This window comes from Colias croceus, chromosome 20 (genome assembly GCF_905220415.1).
Source record: "Colias croceus chromosome 20, ilColCroc2.1".
Classification (NCBI taxonomy): domain Eukaryota; kingdom Metazoa; phylum Arthropoda; class Insecta; order Lepidoptera; family Pieridae; genus Colias; species Colias croceus.
This window is the reverse complement of record NC_059556.1, coordinates 2489545-2517521: the sequence shown is the minus strand read 5'-3', so window position 1 is coordinate 2517521 and position 27977 is coordinate 2489545. Positions and strand designations below refer to the sequence as shown.

At 34.5% G+C, this 27977-nt stretch overlaps 1 protein-coding gene and 1 long non-coding RNA gene across 6 annotated transcripts; one reads left to right on the top strand and one right to left on the bottom strand.

Moving 5' to 3' along the window:
* Positions 1-15: 15 nt before the first annotated feature.
* Positions 16-27977, top strand: LOC123700716 (UDP-glucosyltransferase 2-like). The gene is made up of 8 exons (XM_045648029.1): positions 16-197; positions 21269-21356; positions 22330-22522; positions 23278-23469; positions 24381-24600; positions 24966-25185; positions 26061-26280; positions 27582-27977. The coding sequence occupies exons 1-8, from the start codon at positions 60-62 to the stop codon at positions 27850-27852; spliced, it is 1542 nt and encodes a 513-aa protein (XP_045503985.1). The 5' UTR covers positions 16-59; the 3' UTR covers positions 27853-27977.
* Positions 3110-8442, bottom strand: LOC123700718. 5 transcript variants are annotated; one of them, XR_006752642.1, is made up of 2 exons: positions 7961-8442; positions 3110-3475 (listed from the first exon to the last, which is right to left on the bottom strand). It is a non-coding gene; the product is annotated as an uncharacterized LOC123700718 (long non-coding RNA). The 5 variants fall into 5 exon arrangements; XR_006752643.1 differs by having other exon boundaries at positions 3110-3472; XR_006752646.1 differs by having other exon boundaries at positions 8057-8442.

The window sequence follows — 27977 nt, the reverse complement described above, 5'->3', positions numbered from 1 at the left end:
CTTGATAAGGAAATCTCTTCAGTAAGTTGTTTCTTTCTGTCCTGTGTAGTAGTGTTAATATGCTGTTTCTAGTTTTATTCACTTTTCTTGGTGTCAGTGATGGTTATAATTTTTTATTATTTTTCCCTATTCCGGGGAAAAGTCATTCGATTTTGGGAGAGGCGTACGTGCGTCATTTGACAGACGCTGGCCATAATGTATGTATTTTTTAATTATTTTTAACACAGTTTTAAAGTAAAATTAATTTATATCAGATTTATATTAAGTAGAATTAAGTAAATACTTTTCTAAGGATGATTTCTCAGGTGTATGGGACCATCTTATTATAATATTATGTAGAGTAGAAATAAATTAATTTTCATTTCATTGACTCTTGCAATTTATTCGTGTAACATTATTTTAATTTTAATTAAATTTAAAAGTTTATAAGTCATAATATGTCTAGCTGATAATATTATGAATTCTGTTTTGTAACGATATCCTTGAGACAATGTTAATTTATATAAAAACAAAAAAAAATAATAATAATTTAAAATACTAATTAGAAGAAATACCTATTATTTCTTAATGTCAACATTTTATTAAAATAGCTCAATTCAATGATCTAAAATGTGTTAGAAAAATAAAAATGCTTTCTTATTATTATGTTTTTGAATAAAATTTCATCATCCTAGGACTATTGTAAAATATATTAAAATCGGTCCAACCGTTCTCGACTCCTGCAATTAGTAATACTTAAAGAGAAAAAAAATACTTTTACCTATGCGTTCCTATAGGTATAATCAAAGTACCTACATATCTTATCTACCTATTTGGTAATATAAAATAATTAGTTGGTCGTGTCGTGTATTATTACAAAATACAGGGTGTCCCACTATCGGTATACTAAGCGCGAAGGGACTTGTAGATTTGCATACACTGATCACGTATAAAATACTTAAACAACAAAATTACGTCAAAAAAATTGTGCTAAATTTTTCCTTAAAATCCATGTTTTCTTCTCTAGCTTCGCGCAGCAGCATAATATATCCCGTCGCTAATGTGAGCATTTTGTCCATGAAAGCATAATCTTCAACGATAGCTCAAGTGCGGGTGGCAAAGTTGGGCGGGTTGCTTGTCAGGGGTGTACACCTGTACAGTTTTAAGAATTCATCTAGGTATTTGAAAAAAATGTTGTGTGGTTTTATGAAACCACGGTAAAAGTGAAACTGTTCGAACGGTTCCGAACACTGCTTTGTGTAGCGCATGTCGCGTGCCGAGTAGGTATACCTACTCGGCAGCCGCGATACACGCGACATGCGCTACACAGACCAAAAAGTTTGAGACGATGTAATAAAAGTTTCACTTTAAAAAAAGGGCGTCTGGAATTTTATAAGTATTTTTTACGTATTCAGCGTATGCAAAACTATATCCTCCTTTGAGCTTAGTATACCAACGGTGGGACAACCTGTATAATCAAAACAAATTTTATTCCATTCATAATATAAATACACTATAAATAAATAATCATAATAACTTTTTCTCTGTTTGATTTTTTATCTGATCCGATAAAAAATATTTAAAAAAGCAAATTGGTAATTATGAATCTACATTGAAAACTTGGACGTAGGTACATTTAATATCTGGCATCACTTAAAATTAAAATAATGTTATCGAGGAAGGTTATAGGCTATATTATCATCACGCTGACCAACAGGAGCGGAGCAACGCGGGTAAAACCGCGAGGCACAGCTTGTATAAGATATTGTTTTTGTGTGCGTATAAATTGAATTCCGAAAGAGCGTACATTAATTAACCTTTCACGAAATTAATAAAAAAAAATTAATGAAAAGAAAAACAATACGTGACATAAAAACCGACGGTAATTACTTACAATAATTATTATCAGTTTTTTTTTTACAATTGAACATTCACTTTTATGCGTCGAGGCGTCGGAAATTAATTTTATCGAAAACTAGCGGTCCACCCCGGCTTCGCCCGTGGTAGATATTTCTCTCCCCTCTTACTTTAATTTTGAAATTTTCGTAATTTTCTAAGAATTATTAACTTTTTTCGTTCATCAACAATGACAACATTATAATTAATTATATCATCACGCTATAGAAATTATTATATACATATAAATTAGTATAGATTTTGTTTTCGATATAAAGTAGAGTTTACTTCAATTCTTTTTATCAATGCTATAGTCTAACGTATTACCTAATTTCCTTGTTTTCCTTGGCCATTTGGAGAAGTAGTTGCGAATATTTTTTTAAATTTTTTGCACGCTCATCTAGTCTCTGATCATTTTTATGGAAATCCCTGATCAATGAGCGTCTAGTTGCTTACTATAAAAAATATATAAATTAGTTTTAATTCTTTTAACTTTTTTGTAGCGATATTATAAATTTATGCTGTAATGTGTTATTATATATACAAAGCCGCATTAAAAATACTGGCAAAACTAAAAAAAAGAAGTGTGGCACTCGGGGACTGCCGCGGTAAAGCTATTGCATAGCATGCCTTCAAGCCACACCTCCGCCCGTCGGAGTGGGGAGCGTGAGGTTTTTTCGTTACGGAATTTCTCGATTCGTTCCCCGCGCTCAAGGCCCGCGATAGAAGCTATACAATAGCTTAAAAAAAACGACTGTTAAAATTCAAACATTCATTTATTCGAGACTTATTCTAGAAGCACTTTTGGATCGTCATAACACAGTTTTACCAAGGTTTTACCACTCATCAAATGTCATGTAATTGTATACACTTCTATGCACACTACTTATACAGACTATAATATATTATTTCGTTGACTATTATTATGCAATTATAAGTAAGTTAAGTACCTGCTTGTACTGTTTGATCATACCTACATTACTACACTAAATGTACAAATTATGTTTTTAGCTTATTGAGTACTAGAGACCCGCCCCACATATGCAATATGCATGCTATAAACAACACTAGCTGTGTCCCGCGATTTACCCGCATTGCTCCGCCCAAGTGTTAGTGTGATGCTATGTTGTTTTAGCCTTCCTCGATAAATGGACTATCTAATACTGGAAGAATTTCAAAATCAAACCCGTAGTTTCTGAGATTAACGCGTTCAAGCAAAGAAACAGACTGCAACTTTATAATATTGATGTTTTGCATTAAAACAAAACATGTATTATGTGTCGAATAAAACACACAGCGTTGGATGAAGAAAGCAGTCTATGAATCCTATATATCTCTATGCAAATTGGGTCACCTTACCAAATATCGATGGATCTTTCACCTCACTAGCAAGAGCGCGTCCCTAGTATGGCATCTGTCATCATCGCCTTTGAAGCGCTGTCATCTTCCAAGCTCCATAGCATCTTCATCAGCAAGCAGTAAACTGCAACGCTGTGTGTTTTATTCGACACATAATACATGTTTTGTTTTAATGCAAAACATCAATATTATGTGTCTTTCTAAAACACACAGCGTTGGATGAAGATGTGTTTGATATCTGCTGGTGAAGAAAGACATACAAACGCTATGTTGAAAATAAATTATCTTGTTAATATTGTAATACCTAAGTGCTGTATTAACAACTTAAATTTCATTCCTTACAGAATGTTAAATGAACCCTTTTGTATTGTAAAATAAAGTTATATTTTAAATTCTAAAAACAATACAAGGGGGTTATGTAATAACAACAAAAATTGTTTTTCTTTCATATTGTAAGAACTAACCATATAGGTATCCTCTAAATTTTAACTTATTCTCCTCAGATAATCTTCTCAATAAGCCAATACTAATGAACTAAGTCTTAGAACCTAAGAACTGCTTAATTATTTCTCTATATCTTTGATACAAATCAAAGTTCAAATAATAACATAAAAATAAAATTTTAAAAATTATAACTCAAAGGAAGATCAATGTCACCAAGGATAAACAATGGAGCCTCTAAGGCTAAATACTACAGTAAATAACATCTGTATATAAAATAACTATAATAAGCAATGTTAACACAACTGTACCTTAAGCAATAAGCATGTTTGTTACACATTGATCATTACTATGATCTTAAATTAATTACACTGAATTAAATAATAAATTAAACAGTTTCAGGTTACCTTAAAGTAAACCAGACTCACTGGCACTGGCTAAATTGACTGATTGACAGTAAAACTTTTATAATTGACTGTATGGTCCTTCCACTGCCTCCACGGGTTGGTGCCCTTACCACATTCTTGAAGCCACTGCTGGACAGGGCTGCTACGTTTACTGTTTTTAAGATCTGGAGGGACCTTAACTAGCCAGAGATAAAGGTTTGTGTTGCAAGGTTAAAGGGTCCGCCCCTTTATAGATAAGAATCAATTATCTACTTTTAAGATTGAAAATCAGTCCTTTGTTACTTGAACCAACCTTTCCACATGGGTCACTGGGCATATCTATGTGTCTGAGTTTCCTCACAACCGACCACCTGATGGATAATGTGTTGTTGTATCCATTTAGTATCCAAATTCAGGTCAGGTTATAATCTTATCTTGCTGTGATAAAAAACTGTATTTTGAGGTTTTCAGAAGTCATGTTCATGTCATGAACAGGGTCAGCTTGCTTATGATAGACTTAAGCCAATTAAATAAAATCCCTGTGTACTAGATTACATGCATTCTTTTTTTTTTTTTTTTTTTTAGCATTGCATTATGAAAGTCACCTCCTGCTTGGAGGGTCATATGTTGGCACTGTGGAGGGGCACCACTACTTAACTGCTCTTTCCCTTTGCTTTACAATGGGCTGTTTTCTCCCCTCCCCCCCCCCCCCTTTTCTGACTGAGCAGTTGGGGGGCCATAAGGCCGTAAGGCCCTTCACCAATGGTCTGAGTGCTCATGACTTCCGGGTCAATAACCAGATATAACCATAATAGTCAATAACCATAAGCCATCTTTAGGCGCTTGACATTGAGTTGCGGAGAAATGCCCGTATATTATTATTATTTATTATATCAACCATAAGCCACCCTTGGGTGCTATGTATCTGCCCCGGTCCCGGGGTGCGAGGTGCGCTAGTGCACTTGGAGGATTACCCTTGAAAGGGAATATTCAGTCTAGGCGTCAGCTCCATCAACGACTGCAGATGTCGCAAAATTCGGAGCAGGCTTTGGCAAATATGCCTTGGCACTAAAGCATTCCTTTGGATAGCGAAATGGTCCATATCAGGAGCTTCCGAAATATTATATTTCCTGTTGTACAAGGTAGGAGAAGCCACTCCGGTACAGGTTGATTTCTTGAGAGGCAATCTAAATCAAAGGCCACTTAGGCGTCCTGGAAGCGTGCCAAGAGTTATTCTCAACTTTTCAGCTAGGTACAGTTACTCAGTTGTAAGAGCTAAGAGAGTCAGCAACCTTTGTATGTGGGCGACCAAAGTCTGATTGATAGCTTGGGCTACAGGATGTGCGCCCCTTGCAATTTACTCAGAAGCACTTTTATTGCATATCTGGTACACGACATATAAGTCAGAAGTTCTAATGCCAAGTCCCCTGCTTCCCTCTTCATTTCTCTGACAGGTAAGTACTGTTCAGATGTCCTACTCAGCCCGCATCCGCGGTATCTGTAGTTAGGAAGTAAGAAACTTGTTCTTTTACAAAGACTATTACATTTCTGTTTATGTTTCTTTTCCACAACTCTTAAGTCTTGTATAGCATGTAGAGGGAAAGCCTTTCTCTCTTGGTCTGCTGTGCGCGAAACTCTAGAGAAATACCTGGAGGCGACAACTGTACAGTCCTCTCAGTGTTAGATGTCTAGAACTGTCTGCAACTCTTATTTAGTGCAAGACATGGTCCTTTTAATGACTACCACAGTATGCTCTATCTTTGAGGCTTTTGGGACTGGCAATAACACAGACATTTCTATAGTATCACACATGAGGCATAAGTATCCAGGCTTACAATGTACACTTTGTAATTGATGTGCCAAACCTGCCTTCCCAAAATCTCTATGGTCTCCGGGACCTGTAGAGTTAATTGGAACAATCCTTGTAGACGAAAAGATAATTGTCTAACTAGAAGGCTGTAGCTCATTCTGTGGCTTTACTAAAATCTCCATGGTCTCCGAGACCTGTGAAGTTAAATTATTAGAATAATCCTGATAGTTTAACTAAATCAGAGGGCTGTGGCCCTTTTTGTGATTTGGCATTGGATTAGCACTCCAATCAAGCTCTACCAATATCTCCATGGTCTCCGCGACCTGTGAAGTTGAATTGGAATAGTCTTGTCAATCAGGCTTTACCAAAACTCCCATGGTCTCCGCGACCTATGAAGTTGAATTGGAATAGTCCTGCCAATCAGGCTTTACCAAAACCTCCATGGTCTCCGCGACCTGTGAAGTTAAATTGGCTTAGTCATGGTAGACCCAAAAGATAATTGTCCAACTAAATCAGAAGGCACTTTATGTGGCTGTAGTGCCAATTAAGCTTTTCCAAAATCCTCACAGTCTACAAGATCTGTGAAGTTAATTTTGCAATGGTCTCAATAGACCAAAACTTAATAGCTTAAATAAAACAGAAGGAGGGCACCTCCAGCCTGTAGGGTCTCCGCGACCATTTGAAATGGCTGCCATATGCAGGCAGAAAATAGGCCAATGATGCCTGATTGTACAAGCCAATCCTGGCCTTGTGAGAATCTCATTACTGTTACCAATGATGTCTAATTTTACAAGACAATCCTGGCTTTGTAAAAATTTAATTACCGTTATAATCTGTGATATGTATTAAAATTACCTGGTTAATACCTAGGTGTTTAGGTGTCTCAGGTTGAATATCAACCTGGCGGAGCCATCAGCTCTTATTGCCAGAAGCATATCTGAATGTAAGTATGGCATATATTTTTCTGGGTCTTTCTGGACACAGTTCTTTCAGCATAACCATACTAAGCTAATCATGGCTAAGGACGCCTTGTACATATTTTCAGTACATATTTTTGTAGAAGATACAAATAAAAAATACAAAGATTTTGCTTACTTTACTGTTGATATTATAGAATTGTTATCACACCTGAGTGTTAATTTTAAGGCAAGCTCTTTCACTTAAGTAAGAAAGGAACTAGATAAACAACATTATCATCGGTAACATTATAACTAAGAATGATCTCATTCAACTGTTCGGGGATACAGTAAATATGGGTCCTTGATGATGATAATGTATATAAACATATCTACCTCTTATAATCTGCAATGTCTATTTCTTATGATTTTTCACTACTATTCAAATAAGTACCCATAGAATCAAAGCTTATTCTGGTATCAATTGGCTATGAAAATAAGCTCCTTATGTTAAGAATTATTTACCGTAAGATAAATTAGGTAATCTCAACTTGCAGTAATAAGTAGCACCTACTGAATATTGTGTGAGACTGTTGCTCATATTATACACTCTATATCATATCCTATAATAAGTAATGTAAAATCTATATGTGACATGTATCAATATTGAAATAATATTAAAATAGTTAATTAACAATTTCTTCTCTTTAGAATATTGTGATAGACAGGTTTTGTAACTAACTATCTAAAATCTAAGTACATCTTAATTGTCTTGAATTATTTATGTAGTCAGTGGGCACTAAGTAGTAGGTACTCACTTTTGTTGAGGTAGTTACAATTGAATGGTCTAAGTGATTGAGATGCCTCACTACCTGCTGAGTGCTGGGGCTCGTTAGCCAGAGGGGATCACGGTGGATTCCTTATACCTAAGTACCTTCTACCTAGGTAGCCTAACGCTATTTCACAAGTCTGGTTAAAAGCAATACTTGACACAGTAACCAATGTGCCTGTGTATGATAAAGAAACCCGATGATAATGTAGTGATCTCATTATAGGCATGCATTGTGTTTTATTAATTACCTACATCCAAATATTGATGTATTTGTGTCAAATACTGTGAAATGTATGCCACGTGCTGGATGAAAATCTATGCACGAGTCCGGACATGTTCTGACAAGTTTGATTGTACTTACGGAATTTCTCGTCTCCCGGTCTCTTGGGCAGTGACGAACCATTACTTCTCTCGTCCTCCGAGGACGAAAAAGAGTTCCCGCCACTATTATACATACCAAAGCACCGGTTTTCGAATTTCCTTCCGACAACGTGGTCTTTTGTGTTTCATATTGGAACTAATTCCGTTTTTCACTAGAAAAACACTAAAATTTAACGCGTGTGTGTTTTATCACACTTAATATTCGAGAATTATAATTATATATATTCGAATTCGAGAATTATATTCTGCGCGATGTTATTGCGCACGAATTCATAAACGCTATGGAGCTTGGAAGATGACAGCGCTTCAAAGGCGATGATGACAGATGCCATACTAGGGACGCGCTCTTGCTAGTGAGGTGAAAGATCCATCGATATTTGGTAAGGTGACCCAATTTGCATAGAGATATATAGGATTCATAGACTGCTTTCTTCATCCAACGCTGTGTGTTTTAGAAAGACACATAATATTAGTATAGATTCCTCTTGTGGCGTACTCTAGAATCCCACGAAGAATTTTTTATCCAAATTATTAAATGAAATAAATGAATCATCTCTTTGGCAAAATCACATCTAAAAATAGTTCACCTCAATAGCTCGGAAAGTAAACAGCCGCGTAACATTCGAATTGGTGTTATCTGATATCTAATAACTAGCTGCTCCGCGCGGTTTCACCCCCGTGGCTCCACTCCTATTAGTCGTAGCGTGATGATATATAGCCTATAGCCTACCTCGATAAATGAGCTATCTAACACCGAAAGAATTTTTCAAATCGGACCAGTAGTTCCCGCGATTAGCGCGTTCAAACAAACAAACAAACTCTTCAGCTTTATAATATTAGTATAGATACAGTTTCCACACAGTGATTTAGAGTCAATACGGCCTTCGTAAATTAATAAGAATAATATAATATTAACTAATATATAAAATTCTCGTGTCACAGTTTTCGTTGCCATACTCCTCCGAAACGGCTGGACCGATTCTCATGAAATTTTCTGTGCATAGGTATCGAGTAAGTGTGAGAATCGGCCAACATCTATTTTTCATTATATGTAGGTACCACGGGCGAAGCCGCTAGTAATAATAAAGGTTTTTATTTTAGAAATAAAATTATTTATGAGATATTAACTTCATTCGTCACACTTCATGCTTTAAATTAAAATATATTCGTGGATTGTTGTTATTTTGCTATCGTAAAAGCAGCTACAATATTAAGGTCACCGACTTTAATAAAATGTCAATGATTCGAATATTCTGGAAGAAATTGCAATTCTTTACTTTTATTTTATTTCAATTAAACTCTCGTATCATCGCTCGAGTAAACCCGGGAAAAAAATATAATAGAGGCCGAAAACAAGTGATTCAGTAAAGATTAGAAGATGATTAAAACACAAATGTTTAAAATCTGTCGAGTAGATATAGAGTTAAATTAAATTAACACATTTAATTTATATTATTATAAAAACATAAGAAGTCATCATTAAAACAATTAAAAGATGCAATCGCAGACAGATCTTTCTCAACAAACAGGTTTTTCATTTTATTAGTCACTAGCTTACCGCCCGCGGCATCACCCGCTTTGTCTAAAACCAAATAAATTATACACTAAAACCTTCCTCTTGAATCACTCTATTTAAAAAAACCGCATCAGAATCCGTTGCGTAGTTTTAAAGATTTAAGCATACAAAGAACATAGGACAGAGAAAGCGACTTTGTTTTATACTACCTAGTGACTAGTGACTAGTTATATGAAAGATAGTTTTACCCTGGTCCAATATATTGGTCCATGGTTTTACGGAGCACTTACATCAAACGAGCGAATGCCCATTCTTCCCCACTATGTCAAATTATTTTACTGTAAACAGGCGTAGAGTATTCTTCCGTTGTTCTTAGTGCGTTTGAAAAGATGCTATGCAATGTCCTATCAGGTAGGTACTGGACAACCAAAGTGGACAGCACTGAATACGAGTTTTCGTTTACAGTAAGATCTAGCGCGCAAGAGCAACTTTTGTCTCCGCAACTATTTTGTCTCTCCCATCAACTCTATGGGCTAGTAAGAAAGAAGAACTTCCTATAGAGTTGATGGGAGAGACAAAATATGTAGTTGCGGAGACAAAAGTTGCTCTTGCGCGCTAGCGAAATAAAGCTCTTGCTCTAGCTCTATATGTTCGTTTGATGTAAATGCACCGTTACAAACAATTTGATACCATGTAACTATTTATTTTAAATAGAACAAACGTAAAACATATTCCTTATCAATGTAATTAATTGAAATAAAAGGTAATTTGTAGCAAAAAATGACATAAAATTTACATTTTACACACTTACATGATAAGTAGCAGCACTTTTATGGGTGACAACATACTTTATGCTAGTATAGCCATAATATGGAGTCTTATTATCTTTTAATCCTATCCTTATAATAATTCTTACACTAAACTAAAGAATGAATAGATGTATGTTTGCTACTCTAATAAAATTTTAAGAAACTAATAAAATTTTGCACGGTGATATATATTTTTAATCGGTTATCTATCAAAATAAAAATTACGCGTTAAAAAATGACTTTAAATTAAGGATATTTTCCTGTGCAGATAAGATGCGCACTAATAAGCGCAACTACTGCGTTTATGATCCCAGCCTTAATGATCTAAGGGCCAGCTAGACAGCCCGGACTCTAACCAAAATAGCACAAGAGGAACAGTATATCAAAGAACCAACTATACTAAAATTCTCTCTTGTCAACGTTGCTACCTCCTATATGATTAATTCACAAAGTCCTTAAATTTATTATGTACTAGTTGTGTCCCACGGTTTTACCCGCATTGCTCCTTTCCTTTTTGTTTTAGGGTGTTGAAACTATAAACTATTCCTATTTAGCGTGTACAAAAAATGTCATACTACCTTTGTTAGCTATAAGAAAATTTTCTAATTTGAGATCACGGTGAGCTATCGGCGGCACTTGGACGTGCATGTGTTGCACGGCCTTACAAGCTTGATAGAACACTCTCACTATTGTCGGCAACGGGAACGCCTGCCCTCTATTCTGTAAAGCTCTGCGCAAAATTTGAAGACAATCCATGCAGTACTTTTGAGTTTAGCCCGGACATACATCTGTATATACACAAACAGACAAAAAATCTAATAATATGAGGAATATTCAAATATAGCGTAGGATGTATTTGACTTTCTTTGTCTTTGAACAGTTTTATTTATTCACATAAAGATAAGACTTAAGTCGTTTGTATGCTAACGATTATCCACAAGATGTCTACGGGGTATAAATTATCCATCAATACAAATATTTATTATGGATAAAACATTTGTTGATTTTAAATGCATAACACATGTAACTTCGTCTATATTATACTGTGATTATACTTTTAGTGACTTTTAGAATATGTTCATAATAGCTTCCCGCCCGCGGATTCGCCCGCGTTTCAAGGAAATACCGTCATAACTATAAATGTATAAATAAGAAACAGCAACTGCCTTTATGTATTGTTAAATTGGTTTTGTTACCTGTTTTGCTGAAAATAAATAAGTAATTTTTCATTTTCATTTTCAGTTCCCGTTTCCTTGGGATTTCCGGGATAAAACCTACTATGTGTTAATCCAAGTTACCCTCTATATGTGTGCTAAATTTCATTGTAATCGGTTCTGTAGTATTTGCGTGAAAGAGTAACAAACATACATACATCACATACATACAACACACATACATCCTCACAAACTTTCGCATTTATAATATTAGTAGGATGGGAGCAGAGAGCGAGCGCAGTTTTAGGTGCGACCAAAATTGCAAAAGTATCCAACTAATATTATAAATGCGAAAAGGCGAATGAATGTATTAAATACTAATTTTGGATATGTACTCTTTCACAAAAAAACTACTTTGAATTTGATGATACTTTAGTTATAATTTTTTATACCTACTAGCAGTCCGCCCCGGCTTCGCCCGTGGTACATATTTACGTTTTCTCTACATAAGAACCATCCTCGTACTTCAAGGAATATAATAAAAAAAGAATTAACGAAATCGGTTCAGCCGTACTCAAGTTATGCGCTTACCAACACATTTTGGGAATCATTTTTATATTATAAAGATCTAGGTTATAACATCTAAATAACACAGGCTCAGAACAGCTAGTTATACAAAATATGATATTATTATTTAAAATGAATGTTCGAGTTAGTGCCCTTACGCACTAGCGGTTAACCGCGGGGGCGGCTAACCGCGCGGTTAGCCGCTTTCCCATTTTATTATGCAACCGCTTATGATTGTACGCACTAATCATAAAAGCGGTTGCATATTAAAATGGGAAAGCGGCTAACCGCGCGGTTAGCCGCCCCCGCGGTTAACCGCTAGTGCGTAAGGGCACTTAATAACTTATACTTATTCAAGTAATAAGTAAGTACATTAGTGCTAATAATTAATTACAGTTCAAAATAAGTGTATATTTAGCGTATATTGCATATTTAACCTCGAGAACAAAGTTTAATTACCCTAATAACTAAGAAGTATTACTTCGAGAATTACGTAAAAAAGGTGGAAATTTTACAGATAATTTTAGTATGCATTAGTATTATTACAAACTATTCTACGCTAGATATTATGAACAACTAGTGATAACTGCGTTAAAAACAACCGACTTCAAACTTGCACTTGCAACATTTACAAATACAGACAAAAATGCTCACAAAATAAAAACTACTGGGCTTATCCGAATAAAATTTTTATGGGACCAATTCGACACCATCCCGCATCGAACAAAAAAAGAATCACGTAAATCGGTTCAGAAACCTCGGAGTAATCGGTGTACATACATAAAAAAAACATACCGGCCGAATTGATAACCTCCTCCTTTTTTTGAAGTCGGTTAAAAACAATATTATAACAATCAATAGTTTTAAATGTATGGTTAAATCTCACTTTCTCAGTGTTAGCCGTATATAAAATTTATTTATATTATATATGTATTATTAATTACTATGTATTATTTTAGTATGGTATCTTTCTTCGAATCTCTATTCCCTTTTACTAATTCAGTTTATGTCACAATATAAATAATATGTATGTGTATCCTAATATCATAGTTATTATTGCACTACCCATTTATGCATTTTGGTATTTATTCCTCTATTGTACCAAAGGTTGTCTGGAAGAAATCGCTCTAAGCGATAAGACCGCCAATTGTACTTAGTGTAGTAGTGTAATATTTAAGTGTTTTTATTTCTTGTTTTGTTATCTTTAAGTGCAATAAAGTATTTATAAATAAATAAATAAATCACTTTAAGAACTAGGTAATTATTTATTTTTGCTATTGAGTAAGTGCTCCAGTCAAAAACATAAAAAACTTTAATATTTTATTTTTATTTTTATATCTAAGCATTTGTTTTTATAGCGGCAAAGGAAATAACATCATTTGTGATAATTTCATCTTTCTAGCTATCACGGTTTATGAGATCCATGGAGACAGACAGACAGACGGTACGGAACGAATAAAACAGTGAACAGGAACTTATACTAGAATATTATTCAACAAACCTGTTATTATGTACATAAACAAAATAATTATTAATATCCAGGATTCCAAGTAGGTATAAATAAATATAAGTACATTTACATTATACATTACATTATTATTGCATTATAACTAAGTACATAATATTATTAATATACGCCGCGACTGTCTGTCTGTTCGTGGTATACTACTGCACCAATTTTCATAGTTATCAATATAATGGACAGCGTACCTAGTTAAACTTTGCGGGAGCGATTTGACTTTTTTAAAAAGAAATAAAATAAAATTAAAATTAAACTTATTTAATTACTTAACTATAACAAGTGGACGATTTGGAGTCACAAATGTTAATGCCAGAATTACATGCAATGATACAAGCGATACCTTATTGCGAAACAAATGTTTTCCATTATGTGGAATGCTTATGTTAAATTGCAAGAACTTTCCGGTGGTCTTGCTGAGGCCAGCGGAAGGCTATTGCTCAACCTAATACAGAGGGTTGGGGTGGATGCGTAACTCCTCCCTCCTTAAGTGCGAAATTATCGGTTTGTTCATTTTTAATAACTATCCGATGATTTCGCAGACACATTACATTTAATACCTTATAACGAAGTAAGTAAAGTAAAAATAGAATTACAAGTACAAAGATTAAAAATAGAGACGTATAGCCTAAAGTAGCACTGAATCTAAAATTTCTTTCACTGTTAACCATTTCACTATCACTGAACACTGATTGCTTTAATATCGTTGACATATATTTAACTTCGTCCAAGTTGATTCCTCGCATATTGAGTACACGTGTACTGGATAATGTTGGAGTTCTATTCACAGGTAATTGCGGCAAAACTATAATTTTTGTTGGTTCTACCGGATCATTCTCAGTGATTACTTGGTGAGGGCGAATCGTTATATTCTGGATCTCGATGCTACATGGTTCGTCGATGGTCATTATGTATGTGCCCACGACAGGATATTTGCTGACATCACCATTGCAAATTTGAGTCAGAGTATTTCTGTATTTTGAGAAAAGTATCCAACTTATAGATGTGATTCTTGCATTCTCACATTCTCTATATTGATTAGCTGTTGTTCGCAGTGCATTGGGTTTCCTTCAAATTTAAGCAGTTGTTCTATGCAAGTAGTTTCAGGATAAGGCGTTTGATTTCGTTCATCGCATAGAAATTGTTCTCCAGCAGCGAGCGATCGGCACGGTTTTACGATCGGTAAGTATTTCATCCCCTTTGCCAACAGGTAAGGATATTTAGGAAAAATGGAAAGGGTTTTACTATCGGATGCACGGTACATAGGTATAGAGTATAATTTGTAATAGTTATAAGTATAATTATCTGTAATTGGAACCTCCATTATGAACGTAATCTGGTTTTGTTTAATATACGATTTAACATTAATAGTTTCTTCTAGTTTTACTAAGTTTGCCTCACTCGCTTTAAACACTAAATTTTCAGTTTGAGATATAAGAATTAAATGTTGCAACAACTCAGTAGAATTAATAATACTTTGATGTAGTATGGATACTTTACTAAATGCTAGAGCAGTCTCTATTTCTCCTAATTTTATAAAAATAGTACGAAAGTTACTTACAAATAAATTTAAAAGGCTTACAACATAAGTAGTATAAACCCAATGATTATCCTTAGATGCTAATTCCTTAATCATAGATTCTACAATTTTTAAACGCTTATCTAATATTTTAGAATTTTGATTTAAGACTTCAGTAGTATTAATAAAACTATCGAGCATTTTAGATATTAAAGTAATTTTATTTCTAACGATAGTTTGATCGTTTTCAAGTTTAGCTGTAAGTTTATCGTATCTCATTGCGTCACTATAGTCTAAATTTCCGGTTATAATTTTAATTAAGGAACCTAGAGGATTGAGGATTCCTCTCTTGACACGTTTCTGTGGGACTAACTGTTCGTATTTCTGAATCGTTATATCACGAATATATTCAGCGTGATATTTTGCCACTTGAAAATCGTGTAAGTATGAAATATTCTTATTAATTAAACTATCGAATTCACTGTATTTGCTAATAATAAAATTTAAGTCATCATTAATCTTATCTAAATTTAAAACCTTAATTATAGTCCAATAGTCTGTTTGAAGATATGCTTGCCCTTCTTTCACAGGATAAATTCCCGGGTTATGTTGAAGAGGTTGTAGTTGAAGGGCCAGCGCGGACCTCATCACTATCAGCCAACACCACCTGCGGAGGGCGTTTTACATTTATAATAGGGACCTTAGTCTTCCTTTTACCAATCTCTATCGGTACAACGTTCCTTGAACCTTGTCCTATAACCTTAGCTTTATGGAATCGCGGCTTATCCTTGCTTTTTCGCTTATTAACGTCTTTTGCAAATATAATTTTTCCTGATGGGAGACTGATTGGATCTTCACCACCTCTCCTATCCTTTACCTTTTGCTTAGTTTCGATCATTTTCTCTGCTAAATGTTTATATAGAACCTTTAAACGTTTTGCATGGTCCTTAACCAATTGCTGTATATAATGCTGCTCGAAATCAGCGTTAAATAAGCTACCTGAATCCGTGTGACCAAATACGACTTCAAAAGGGGTTAAGCCCGTAACTGAATGAATTGAACTATTATAGGCAATAATTGAATACATCATTACTGATGCTGCATCCGTGCATTTCTCTTCGTATTTCGCACATCTATAAATTTCACTAATGGTCGAATGTAAACGCTCAATTAATCCCATTGAATTAGGATTATTAGGTGAGCCGATATGAAGCTCAATTTTATGTAAATTCAAAAATTCTTTCATTAGCTCATTATTAAATTCACTACCGGGATCTGAACTAATCTTTCTAGGAGTGCCGTAAAACGAAAAATACTTCATGAGTGCACGCACTACTTCTGCCGTTGATCTATTGTCTATTGGAATGGCTTGACCTAACTTACTAAATGCGTCGATAATAGTTAAGTAATAATTTCCTTCTATCTGAAAAATATCAATAAATATTTCTTGGAACGGCGCGTCTTGTGTTTGAGTTAATTGTAAAATAGGTTTAAAGGGATTACGATCATACTTCATTTTAGAACAAGTTTCACAAGCATTAATAAGGGCTGAAATAGTTTCCTGCATATTGTGCCAAAAATAATTTCTACGTATACTTGCTAGAGTCTCCTTAATACCGCGGTGACACGTTTTGCCTTGATGGTGTTTTATAATAATAGCCTTTTGTTCCTTCTCATCTTCTATAAAAACTACACGCTCTGTACATTCAAATAACAATACTGTATCCTTTCTAAATAATTCTATGACAATGCTAGTAAACTGTTTGCGATGTTCATCATCTTCGAAATAAATGAAATACTTAACTTTCGGTTTAATATACTCTTTTAAAAATTGTTTTACTAGATCCGGATTATTAGTAGGCAAGAAAACTTCTAAAACCTTTTGCTTTTCACGTGAAAGGTCGTGAACTTGCATTTCGTTCTTAAACCACGTATATACTAAAATTTGATTTGGTTTTGTGTCTATTGCTTCATGTAATATAGGTATACCGGACGATTCTACAATATTAGCTGAATGAACTGTATCCGATTTCGACGTTACAGATGGTGACCTGACTGGGTAGTCACATGTTCTAGGAGAACTCATCGCCGATAGAGTTTCAGAGTCGGGAATAGATATCGTTTCACTAGAATCGCGTTCTGATATAGTAATTGTACTAGAGTCGTTACGCGTTCTTGGCCTATTGTCTCTATCGCCTATATTAACAACCATAGATTCGCTTTCGTTATCGGAATGCGTAGCGTTAACCCTAATTTTAGATAAAGCGTCCGCGTTTAAATTTTGCTTCCCATTATCAATCACAAATTTGGAATTAATTTCAGAAATATAAATATGTGGCAATTTCAGATTTGGATCGCAATTTGATTCTACGATTTTTTCTTGGTAGAGGCTTTCGTTTGAAAATTTTTTTTATCAGACGGAAGCACATTAATGTCTTGAGTATCGTCAGTGGGTGTATAAATCTCATTCTCATCGTATTCGCAATTCGTATCGTAAGGATTACAGCCATAGTAATTCGTATAGTCGTAAGGATTATAGCTATAGTAATTCGTATAGTCGTAAGGATTGTAGTTATAGTAATAATTGTCATTATGTAAGTCGGTTTCGTTCACTCTAAAACCTGGCTGAGTTATATTTTGTGGTCGAGGGGGTGCTGTCCTCATGGAAACGTCAGTAGTCTCAAAGTGGTTATTTTGAGGAGGTCTTTGACCAAAATTCTGTGGCGTTATACCAAAAGTTTGAGGAGGCCTATAAACAAATTGTGGGTTTTGATTAAATGTTGGCCTATAACCAAATTGTGGATTTTGATTGAATGAAGGCCTATACCCGAACTGTGGGTTATTATTAAATGGTTGTTGAGGTGTAAATTTAAAACCAAATTTTGCCTGCTGTGCATTTTGAGGTACATTTGGTATCCCAAAATTAAATCTTTGTTGAGGATTATTTTGTAAAAATTGGGGCACCGTAACGTTAGGCGTTTGCCTCGGCAGCGTTGTATTATTGTGGATACGATTGCGCGATTGGTATTGCTCGTGAAAATTAACTTCTTCTAAAACGATTTCTAAAGCCTGTTCTAATGTACTAGGTGATTTCAGTCTTACTATACGCACCATGCTTTCGGGCAAATTATATAAGAAAACGTTCAGGGCTGTATGATTATAAATCGCAATTTTCGCGCGTTTAATTTCCATATCTACCGATAAATTTACCTTCGATATTAATAATGATCGAATATTCTGTATCCTATTACAAAATTCAAGGTAACTTTCGCCGGATTTAATTTTACAGGACTCGAGAGATATTTTTATGCAATCCTCACTACGCGGATCACCAAAATGCTGTTCTAGTAATTCCTTTAAAGCGGGCCAAGTATTAATATCTTCGCGCTCGGATAATAACGCGGCGGCATCGCCTATTAATCTACTAGTTATGGCATGTAAAACGTAAATATTCTGTTCTTCATGCCCTCTAAATTTATTAATTATATATTCACATTTTCGAAAGAATAAATTCAAAATTCTTTTGTCTCCACCAAAAAGAGGAATAAGCTTTAGCATATCACTCGGAATTGTTATTACGTTTACGCTTTGGATTTCGCGTTCCATGTTAAATAAGTACAGAGTAATTAAAGTTCTGAAGTCTTTAACCAATTACAATAATTTCGAACTATTAAAATCACACACACAGAAATCAATTAAAAACACAATATAATAAAAATTCTTAAAATATAGCACAATAAAAAAAAATTATATGTTACCAATTACTATAAAAATTAAAACTTGAAGTAGTATAAAATCACATATAAAATATAAAAATTATTAATTGAATTACGATCAATTTTGAGATCATTTAAATCAATTAATATTAATATTTCTTTATGCAAAAATTCATTTACTTTTCTTATGTAAAACTTTTATTTAAGTTACACTCTATAGCTAATTAGTCTGTGCAGAGTTTTATGCAAGACAATTCTTAGAATTAAATACGATATTTCTTATTGTATGAGTTATAACTAATTACTGATTTAATAGAATTTCATATTAAAACCAGATCCGTTATAATGAGAGACGTTCAATCCCAAAATAACAGTTAAAAAAAATAATTAAAAGTCAAAATTACACTCTCGTGAAAAGGATATAGGAATATATCAGAAAGGATGGCAAAAAGTTTTACTCACCAACCGATCGTCGATCCCATGTCCTCGTCGTGGTCGTTTAACAAATTTATTTTTCGGTTCTTTTAGGATAGCACGGCCTTTATAGCAATGTTCTAGGGCTAATTTTGAAGACCTCTAGACATGCAGACCTTATGTGGCTATCCTACCGGCTGCGCCAGTTAAACTTTGCGGGAGCGATTTGACTTTTTTAAAAAGAAATAAAATAAAATTAAAATTAAACTTATTTAATTACTTAACTATAACAAGTGGACGATTTGGAGTCACAAATGTTAATGCCAGAATTACATGCAATGATACAAGCGATACCTTATTGCGAAACAAATGTTTTCCATTATGTGGAATGCTTATGTTAAATTGCAAGAACTTTCCGGTGGTCTTGCTGAGGCCAGCGGAAGGCTATTGCTCAACCTAATACAGAGGGTTGGGGTGGATGCGTAACTACCTAGTTCTCTAGCAATGTTTTATTGTTATTTTTTGATTTGTTATTTTTTGGATTAAGCCGTCAAAACCGTGCGCGGAAAGCTAGTATATGATAAACATGTTGTTATAAAATTAATGCATAGTTTGATTCTAAGATATGGTTCAAACTGGTTGTGCCGCGCGGTTTTACCAGCATTGCTCCGCTCCTGTTTGGTCTTAACGTGATGATATACATATAGCCTTCCTCGGTAAATGGGATATCTAATACCGAAAGAAATTTTTCAAATCGGACCAGTAGTTTCTGAGATTACCGCGTTCAAACAAACAAACTCTTCAGCTTTATAATATTAGCATATTATCAGCATTATAATAAGAGCAATTTAATATGACAATGATACCGGCCACGGTTTTTACACGTCTAGATTTATTATTGTAATTATAATTAATGTATAACACTATTATCTTATCTAAGTCATTTATTATTATGTTCTGCTAATAAATCACTTGTTGTTATTAACAACGTCATGATTATAATTATATATCCATACTAATATTAAAAATGCGAAAGTAACTCTGTCTGTCTGTCTGTTACTCAATCACGCCTAAACTACTGAACCAATTTTCATGAAATTTTGTATGGAGATATTTTGATACCCGAGAACGGACATGGGCTACTTTTTATCCCGGGAAAATGACGCAATCCCGGAAATCCCACGGGAACGGGAACTATGCGGGTTTTTCTTTGACTGCGCGGGCGAAGACGCGGGCGGAAAGCTAGTTACTTATATGATAAGTTTTAACTGTGTTTGTAACCTTTGATTAAATTAATTCGCAACCTATAGTTATTCGTTGGAGTCAAAGTACTATACTTTATACTATCCTCGATTAACTTAAATGAAGAATTCTTCATGCAATATTTCTGAAAAATTTGGACACTAACTCAAACTTTACAATCTCAAATCCTTGTTTTGTGCTTAAAATCAAAAACCATAACAATTAACATTAAGTAGAAAATCTCATGTCGCTTTTGAATAGGTATGCATTGCATAGCCATTATACATAGCCTAACAAAAAATACTTTATTAAATACTAGCTGCTCCGCGCGGTTTCACCCCCGTGGCTCCACCCTTTTTGGTCGTAGCGTGATAATATATAGCCTATAACCTTCCTCGATAAATGGGCTATCTAACACCGAAATAATTTTTCAAATCGGACCAGTAGTTCCCGAGATTAGCGCGTTCAAACAAACAAACTCTTCAGCTTTATAATATTAGTAAAGATTAAATAATGTATTTTGACCCGTTTTTGACGATTCTAAAGCGCTAAAGGAATTCTAGTTGAATGAATAAATATTTGAGTTTATTATACATATTACACATTTTTAGTACATAACTGTGCCCCACGGTTTTACGCGCAGTGCTCCGCTCCTGTTGGTCTTAGCGTGACGATATAGAGTTTTTTCATTTCCATTTTCTAATTTTTATAATCGAACCTGTAGTTCCTGAGATAAGCGCGTTCAAACAAACAAACTCTCCAGGATTATAATATTAGTTAAGATATGTTATTCAGTTTTATTACTGCCACTAACTATTTCAATGTTTTTCAGGTGACTTATATAACGCCTCTTCTAATGAAAAACCCACCAGCCCTATTAAGGCAGATAGATGTATCACATAATGCCGATTTATTACCTGGTATGTATCTATTATTAGTTGTCCTAGTTATCTTTGGCATATTACTATAATATATTATGATGTTACATATTATGTATTTTGTAAATTAAATTGTGACATGATTAAAAAGAGCAACTATGAAGTTTCTTGCCGGTTCTTCTCCGTAGATACTGCTTTCCGAATCGGTGGTAAATGTTAAAAATATGTACCTAATGACGTTTCAAAAGTGCTTCTAGAAGAAGTCTAATTGAATAAATAAATGTTTGAGTTTGATTTTGAGTTTATTTTCTTCAAATACTATTAAGATATTAAACTCAAACTTACGGATAACTTATGTACTAAACGTTTAGCTCATTTATCGAGGATATAGGATACATATCATCACGCTACGACCAACAGGAGTGGAGCCACGGGGGTGAAGCCGCGCGAAGCAGCTAGTTTAGATAAAAATGCTTTTCATTTTTCAAGAAAGTTGCAAGAGAGTTTATACTTCCAATAAAAAAAGACCTCTATCTCTCTACCAAACGTTAGTTTATTGCAAGACTGTATGTATATTTTCTTTTCATTACAATATTGCGTGAATCTCTGTATTCGAAATGAATAAAGTAATTATCATAATCATCATTAGCCGATATAATAGATATGGTCCCACTGCTGGGAAACGGGCCTCCTATGAGGGTACAGACCATAATCCACCATGCTGGCCAAGTGCGGGTTGGCAGATGTCACATGTCTTCGAACTTTCGATCATATGAGATGTCGATTTCATTTCGGATTATCATAATCACTATCACTACATAGTACAAAACAAAGTCGCTTTCTCTGTCCCTATGTCCCTTTGTATATCTTTAAAACTAAGCAACGGATTTTGACGCGGTTTTTTTAATAGATAGAGTGATTCAAGAGGAAGGTCTTAGTATATAATTTATTAGGTTTTAGACAAAGCGGGCGAAGCCGCGGGCGAAAACCTAGTATTCAATATAAAATGTTTCAGGTAGCATATTCGACGTGCAGAAGTTTATGTCCAAGGAATTAGACTTGCAAGAAATACAGCTGCTCTTCCCAATAATGCAGGAGCTCTTACGGGCGACGCTGCAAAGTGAGCAGATGCAGACATTCATGCATGACCCTGAAGAACAGTATGATGCTGTTATTGTTGAGTGGCTGTTCACGGAACTTGGGGCAGGGTATGTGAATCATTACTTGCTTACTTAATACATAATATGGTAGTATATAATATGACTTTCCTTCAGTTTGAAAGAAAGAGATTTTACAGTATGATTGTGTGGCTGAAAATAGAGAGCTAGAGAGTAATACAAAACAGCTCAATCCTGTAGGAATCAGCTTTGACCATGCCGTCGAAGCCACGGGCGGAACCCTATTAAAAACTATAAAGACTATCATATGCGTAGGAGTGCTCTTTTTTTTAAATAATGATGAAAATACACACATCATATTTTAAATATTAGCTGTTATACTTGTATCTCATTTAAATCGGTTAAGTATTTTATCTTGTCATGGGTTCGATTCCCACCCGGGGCAAATATTTGTGTGATGAACATAGATGTTTGCTCTGTGTCTGGGTGTTAATTATCTATATAAGTAATAATTTTTTTCTAATTATATTTGTATGTTTATCAGCCATCTGGTTTCCATAACACAAGCGAAAGCTTAGTATGGGATTAGATCGTGCCGTGTGTGAAAATAGTCCCGAAATATTTATTTATTTTATCACCTTTTAACATGTCTGTGTTGTAGTTTTACTGAAATAATTAAAGTAAAGGTTAAAACGTCAAGTCGAGTCCGACTAATTTTGTTTTTTTTTAACCTCACTTAAAACCGCCTTCGAAGAGTAAAAACTAAAATCCGACTTTGATACTTTCCGAAGGTGATTTAATTCCTTGTTAAAATGATATTGTAATATTTCCACTTCAACTTCCAGTTTGTCTTCAGTATTCAACTGTCCGCTAATTTGGTCCACATCTACAGAACCACATTCTGGTATATTAGAGCTGATAGACGAGCCCCTCAATATTGCATACACTATCTACATTTGGGGTAGAGGATATTCCCTGGATCTCTACAGCCGTTTGCAGCATGTGTGGTCGGTGATGAAAATTAAGTATTATCAATGGTATGTTAATCTATTGGCCGTAAATAAAAGTGCCTTTAAATTATTTCAATTTAATGATAAATAATTAAATTCCTTAAATTTATATTATATAGATTCGATTCCTTTATTTTTGCTACGACTTAGCTCAAAACTCTATAACAGTGCATTTACATCAAACGAGCGAATGTTCATTCCAATCCCACTATGTCAAATTATTTTTGTGTAAACAGGCGTAGAGCATTCTTTCGTTGTTCTTAGTGCGTTCGAAAAGATTCTATGCAATGTTCTAGTACTGAACGATACTGAATACGAGTTTTCTTTTACACTAAAAGATCACGAAAGAATGCTCTTGCTCTAGCTCCAGCTCTTTGTTCGTTTGATGTAAATGCAGAGTAAAATTACTTTTACTACTTTTAAACTTGCTATAATTACGGGTTGTAAAATTTCCTCGCAAACAAAGATACCAGCATTTTATAACATGAACAATCAATCTTATAGTTTAACTAGCTTTCCACCCGCGGCTTCGCCCGCGCAGTCAAAGAAAACCCGCATAGTTCCCGTTCCCGTGGGATTAAAAACCTATCCTATGTCCCGGGATAAAAGTAGCCTAAGTAGCCGAGAAAGGTCTCGGGTATCAAAATATCTCTATACCAAACATGCAAATTGGTTCAGTAGTTAAGGCGTGATTGAGTAACAGACAGACAGACAGAGTTACTTTCGAATTTATAATATTAAATATAGATTAACTAGCGGTCCGCCCCGGCTTCGCCCGTGGTACATATTAACGTTTTCTCTACATAAGAACCATCCTCGTACTTCAAGGAATATAATAAAAAAAGAATTATCGAAATCGGTTCAGCCGTTCTCGAGTTATGGAATTACAACGAAAAGTGGCATTGATTTTTATATATTAGATAAATTTTGTATTTCAGGCAAGGCCAAGATATAGACAATGAAATATTCATAAACTCATACAAATCAGCTGTTGAATCTAGAGGGTTAAAACTACCCTCATACGATGAAGTCAAGTACAACGCTTCTCTTATGTTAGGAAACTCGCATATATCTAGTGGAGATGCTCATAGATTACCACAAGCTTATAAGATGATTGGAGGATATCATATAAAGGATAAAATTGACCCTTTACCTGCAGTAAGTTCAATTATTAATAATTTATTTTTAAATCAATTGTGGATCTAAGAATTATGGTTTTTATGTGTCTAGTAATATTACTTAATTTTAATATTTAAGTTTCTTTCGAAAATTCCGCAAGAAATTAAAATAGCATTGGCTAAAAAAATTTTTATTTGTTATCCAATCTTGTTTTCTTTTAACCATATTACGATATACTTGCTTTAATTTTAGCAAAGAGTACTGAATGAATTAAATTATCAGTATACACGCTTATATAATTTATATTCTTTTATTAAAAAAAACTTCTATCAAAGAACCTTATTTTAATCCTAAAATAAAAGACGAAAAACATCTAACATTATATATCTCCTTATATTTTACAGGATCTGCAAAAAATCATGGATGAAACTCATGAAGGAGTGATTTACTTTAGCCTCGGAACTATGTTAAAAGGTACCACAATGCCAAACAAAACAAGAAATGAGATAATTACCTTTTTCGGTAGTTTGAAACAAACTGTTATTTGGAAATATGAGACACCAATATCAAACCTACCACCAAATGTTCATGTTGTTCAATGGGCACCACAACCTAGTATATTAGGTAAGAAATTATATTTAACACTAGCTGTTACCCGCGGCTTCGCACGCTTGGTCAATAAAATAGGAGATGGATAATGTGAAAATGTTTATTTGTTTTTTATAGTATTACCAGCTTACCGCCCGCGGCTTCGCCCGCTTTGTCTAAAACCTAATAAGTTATATACTAAAACCTTCCTCTTGAATCGCTCTATCTATTAAAAAAACCGCATCAAAATCCGTTACGTAGTTTTAAAGATTTAAGCATACAAAGGGACATAGGGACAAAGAAAGCGACTTTGTTTTATACTATGTAGTGATTTCATATTGATCAGGATTTTCATAAATTATTAAAAAAGAAGATAGATACGGAATGATTGTCCGTTGCCAAAATATTTACTCTGATAGATAAGCAAAGCAAAGTCTGGATAAAACAGTATTTAAAATGAGATTAAATTATTAAATTCAAGAAATTGTTCAAATTGTACGCACGATTATAATATTAAAAGATTTCAAAAAAAGCTCAAAATATAACTAGGCAATAATTCGCATAACATACTTTTTTTTTTCATAATGCCCTTGCCTCATGCTATTTCTATTCCACACTGTTAAACAAACTACATGACATATTACTTACTTACTTACTTACTAGCTTACCGCCCGCGGCTTCGCCCGCTTTCTCTAAAACGATTTGAGATTTAAACTATCCTATCTCTCAAGTTGGATCAAACTGCACATGGTGTGCGAATTTTATTATAATCGGTTAAGTGGTTTAGGAGTCCATTGAGGACAAACATTGTGACACGAGATTTATATATATTAAGACTAGAGTGGCGCAGGGACCCAAAGTGAGTCTTGGCCTCCGAACACATAACATATTAATATTTCACTATTTTACAGCTCATCCCAACACCGTCCTATTTATGACGCATGGAGGTCTTCTATCCTTCTTTGAAACCCTTAAATTCGGGGTGCCTATAATCGGCTTTCCAATGTTTGGTGACCAATTTACAAATATCAACAGAGCACAGAAGAAAGGCTTTGGAAAAAGATTCATACTGGGACAGGAACCGTTGGAAAAATTATTCGAAACTGTCAAAGATATGATTGAGAATCCGAAGTACGTATTTTTTGTTTACATTACCTTATATACTACATCTAAATAGTGTTTGTTTTTCGTAATAATTATACAATATTTTTATCCACTGATTTAGCATGTTTATTGTTTAGAACTGATTTTTCAATCGTTGGTAATCAATTCATCGAATAACGTATGAAACTACCATTTCAAAAATGTATTCTAATTGTCCGTATTTGATAGTTTGCAGGTGACATTTTAAAATGTTCGTGTAATACTTTATTGGACGGATAAATTTTAACCAAGGATTGAAAAATCGGCCCTTAGTAAAATTATTATATTTGTAATTAATAGCCTTTATAATTTTTAAGTATTACACAGTTAGCAGCAGGCCGAGACAAATGTCAAAACGCCAAGGAATAGAATACGCTATCGATAGAAATTGACATAAGCGTACGATGTTTTGCCTAAGGATTCGGTCACCCTACCAACGACAATGACGACCACGAACAAAATTTTCAACCAGTCGCAATTAAATAAAATTGTGCAAAACATAATTATTAAAATGACATTTAAGAATTTCCTGTCGTATTGGTGTTTGGAAACATTTTTTTTGAGATCAATGAATAAACAAACAGGTTTTTCATAGAAACGGAGGCTCCTGGAAAAAAATGTATTTAACATTTTTTATAGATAATTAGATGATCTACAATTTTGGTTCAGGTGATTGTATGATAAACTTATCGTCTCAGCGAAAATCGCAAAAAAACCCTATTTTTTTATTAATTGACCTCGAAATTTTTTATTTCCGAGTACTAGAATGACGAGAGATTTAAATATTGATTTTGAACAAATTTCGGCAAGATTGGAATTTTGGTCGTGGTCGTCTTCGTCGTTGGTAGTGTGACCGAACCATTACCAAAATGTCATGAACTTATGTCAATAATTAGCGTTAGCAGTTTCTATTCCATGGCGTGTGCTGATTTACACAGGGTCAGTAACTGACTACAAATTCGAGGCAAATCAGTGCTGACCCGAAAAAAAACCCTGTGTAAACAGATTTGAAGTCAGTACAGAGGCTTGAAGTCTATGTAAACAGTTAAAGTCAGTCGCGGCGCCGAAATTCGGCTTGTCTAATGACTCTGTGTAAATCAGCACTTATGTACGTTTGTCTAAAGGCCCTGATGAAGACATGTAGTCGATTTGTGGGCATGCCTGTCTTGATAGAGCCTATTTTCTCTCGCCTTGATTAAAATTATTATGATTAATGTTTTTAGTTTATATTGCTGCGCCTTCTTACTTCTCTAAGTACCTAAATCTAACATTCCCATATCATTGTACAGGTACCGTGAACGAGCAAAGGAATTTTCCTTAATATTCCACGACCGTCCGGTCTCTCCGGGAACAGAATTAGTCCACTGGGTGGAGCATGTAGTCCGGTCACAAGGCGCACCGCATCTACGCTCTCCCGCGCTTATGGTGCCCTGGTACCAGAAATGCTACCTCGACCTACTTTCTGTTATCCTAGTACTTATTTTAATTGTTGCGTATTTAATAAGAAAGTTATATACGATATTTATGAGTAAATCAATGGTTAAAAAGAAAACTAATTAGATGTATGTTAAAGTACTCTGTACTATGTTTGACTGGCCGGTTGGCTTGGTTGGTAGTGACCCTGCCTTCCATGTCACTGGTCGTGGGTTCGATTCAACCTGGGGCAAATATTTGTGCGATGAACT

Bases quoted from the DNA above. Each gene is read 5' to 3' on its own strand.
- LOC123700716 (XM_045648029.1), top strand. From the start codon at position 60: ATGCTGTTTCTAGTTTTATTCACTTTTCTTGGTGTCAGTGATGGTTAT. The intron at 22,523-23,277 runs GTATGTGAATCA...TTCAACTTCCAG, and splicing joins TTCACGGAACTTGGGGCAGG to TTTGTCTTCAGTATTCAACT. The intron at 24,601-24,965 runs GTAAGTTCAATT...TATATTTTACAG, and splicing joins AAATTGACCCTTTACCTGCA to GATCTGCAAAAAATCATGGA.